This window comes from Gossypium hirsutum, chromosome D06 (genome assembly GCF_007990345.1).
Source record: "Gossypium hirsutum isolate 1008001.06 chromosome D06, Gossypium_hirsutum_v2.1, whole genome shotgun sequence".
Lineage (NCBI taxonomy): Eukaryota > Viridiplantae > Streptophyta > Magnoliopsida > Malvales > Malvaceae > Gossypium > Gossypium hirsutum.
The window spans coordinates 43447728-43450880 of record NC_053442.1 but is presented as its reverse complement, the minus strand read 5'-3'; the positions used below and the strand labels follow the sequence as shown (position 1 = coordinate 43450880).

The following is a 3153-nucleotide window of genomic DNA, read 5'->3' as shown; positions in this document are numbered from 1 at the left end:
ATGGGCATAATTTGGAGAATTGAACAACACAAAATATATGAAAGGTTAAAGCTAGGCGGGACCATGAATCCATTGCTCCCACCCACTGAATTGATGTTTCAAATTCCACCCATCATTTTCCTTTGATTATCAACTAAATTCAAAGTTGAGGCCACCTTTGGTCTAAATCTAAGCATTAACGTTTTTCTTCATCCTGTAAGCAGCTGGTTTTTGAATACGAATTCAGTGCCAAATTATTATATATATTTACATTTTCTTGGGTTTCTTAAACTTTTTTATTCATGCTATTTTTCAACTCAACATAACAATACAATCATCCTTAATTTCATTAACCCTGCCCACTGAAACTGCTATTTTATCTTTTTAAGCTTTCTAATAAGAAACCCCATTTACTTTCAGGTAAAACCACCAAAGAAAGAAACGATGGAACCCTAATAACTCACCCCTCTTCAAATCATGTATTTATGTTTTAAAATAATATATATAACATAAAAGTTCGAAAATAAGAAAAAGCTCAACTTCTACAAATTACAAACTTACCGCTGAATTATTCAAAAATTTTTATTTAAGTCATTGAACTATTAGAAAGTTTTTATTTAAGTCATTGGGTTGTTAATTTTTTTTTTAAAGTTTGGCTAGCAAGCTCCAAGTGATGCTTCGACGATTGATATGGTGGATCAATACCCATCAGTAAGTAGAAAAATGCATCCTAGATCCAAGCCGATCTAACGATTAGTGCGAGAAATCAATGAAGAAAGTTATTTGGATTTTAATTCATAGATTCGTGACGTCTAAATCTGTGTCATAAAAAAAACTATAGAAGACACAAGGAAGGAGAGCTTTTGATTAGTATAGACAGTGCAAACAGAGAAGTCCATACAACAACAATTTTAACAATCTGATAGATTTAAATGAACAATTTTAACAATCTGATAGATTTAAATGAAAACTTTTGAGTAGTTCAATGATCATTTTGTAACCTTTTGAAGTTAAATAATCAAAACGTAAATTTACTCATAGTTTAATGACTTTAGGTGTAGTGTACCTGCATAATAACAAAAGCACACGTGCAATATGTATGAAATAAAAAAAATTAAATTATGATAAATAAATACATTAAATTAAGTATATTAGACGTTTATAATATAACGAAGGAAGCAGAATGATGAACATTTTCTGAACTAATCTATTCTGAAACCTTCTTCATTCATGGAGGAGATCAGTACCGCCGGTGTAATTTAACTCATACATAGACACATCAACACCACCTTTAATATATTTACAGAAATTTTAAAAAAAAAAAAGGAGTGAGAATTTACAACCATATTCTCTCATATATTTCCTTTATTTATTTAAACTAACACCATAGTTTATATCCCAGAAGTAAAGGAGAAAAACTCCTTCTCCAAATCTACAACCACATAAATATTATGATTTTTAACTATAAACTCCATGCATCTGATCATATAAAATCATACATGGTTTAACAACTAGGGCTACTCATTCTTAATATGTTTATATCACCCTCTTAACAATAAGCAATACATTTTTCCTTACAATCCATGTTGCACCCACCACCACCGCCACCCACGCCATACCCTTTCCCTGAACGGCTAAATGAGGTGAAGCACTTAGCAGGGCAGGTCAGCTTCTTGTTGTAACAAGGACCCTTTTCTTTACAAACAAGACTAGGCCTAACGATGCCACCTTTGGAGAAACTTCCACTCGGACCCCCGAACCCACCACCGTAACCACCACCCATGATCCCGTTTCCCCACCCTTTTTCAAACCCTGGAATATCAAAATCGTCTGGTCCGAAGAACCCATCATCCCCGCCAACTTGGTTCTGGTGGGTCTTGCGCTTTTGATCGGACGATGATGAAAAGGGATCGAAAAAATCAGGCCCGGTGGCTGCACATACTGCAGCTGCTGCCATCATAAGAATAGCCAAGATGAAGGTGCTTTTGGTGTTGTTCATCATTCTTTGAGAGGGTTTTGCTTGTAGTTTCAATTTTCCTCTTTTGGGAGAGAATAAAAGGAGATATTTAAAGAAGAGACGACATTTATGCAGCGGAAAGAGAGAGAGAGTCGTAGAGACAGTTGAGTAGGTTGGGCACAATTATGGCCCTATATATCTTATATATCTTATGTTTAATTCACTCTCTCTCCTTAATCTTAGCTTAATTACTATTTTAATCCAACCATGCCTTTTTTTTTATAGAGTTATTAGAGAGAAATATACAATTTATTAAGAATTGGAAGGAGATGATACTATATGGTACTATGAAGTACCCCTCCCACACCAAATATTACCTGTCAGCAATAAAAGAAATATATGGGATTCTACTCAACACAACAACAAAACATTAAATTTCTTGCAATGTCTCAAACATGCCATTAATGCATCCAACTTCCAATCTATAAACTACAGGTTTCCAATTCAGAATTTCACCACCTGCTGTCGAAAAGTGAAAAGAAATAAATTTAAAATATACTTGGTAGAAAAAAAATATATTAGAGATTATCATTTTCTATCTTAATGCATAAAAATCAATCTTTTTAAATTATGTATTTTTTAAATTTTTTATTTTTTTTTATTTTTTTGCCAAAGGGGCTTCTTACTTCCCAAATAGATCCTCCTACATATATAAACGCTGGTTTATCAAGAATACGCAAGAGGTGGCTTAGAACCAATAGTTCAATATTATCTAATGGGTTTTTCAATTCCAATACTCCATCCGAGAGTTATCAGTATTTATCAAATATGTTCCTATCTAACGGAAGGCTATTGGATCAAATGACAAAGACATTGTTGAGAAAAAGATGGCTTTTCCCGGATGAAATGAAAATTGGATTCATGTAAGAGGAGAAAGGTTTCACATTACTTAGCCGGAAAGATAAGTGGTCAAGAAATAGGGATTAAGTGGAATGGAATTGACTGGGTGGTAGAGTTGTGGAAACACCTGTTTCTTCCATATTTTGGACCTTAGCTCTATGAAATAATATGCTACTGCTGAAACATGGAAGAATTGAAATCTTAGATCAAACCATTATGTATGGATGGTATGAATTGCCTAAACAAGAATTCTTGAACAGCAACTCTACCGAACAATGAAGGTTGGAAATAAAAATATTTTTTTCTTTTTAGTTTTC

General features: G+C 33.4%; 1 protein-coding gene across 1 annotated transcript; it reads right to left on the bottom strand.

Annotated features, from left to right (window-relative positions):
* Positions 1-1252: 1252 nt before the first annotated feature.
* Positions 1253-2111, bottom strand: LOC107900623 (uncharacterized). The gene has a single exon (XM_016826291.2). The coding sequence runs from the start codon at positions 1979-1981 to the stop codon at positions 1529-1531; it is 453 nt and encodes a 150-aa protein (XP_016681780.1). The 5' UTR covers positions 1982-2111; the 3' UTR covers positions 1253-1528.
* Positions 2112-3153: the final 1042 nt, after the last annotated feature.

Bases quoted from the DNA above. Each gene is read 5' to 3' on its own strand.
- LOC107900623 (XM_016826291.2), bottom strand. From the start codon at position 1,981: ATGATGAACAACACCAAAAGCACCTTCATCTTGGCTATTCTTATGATG.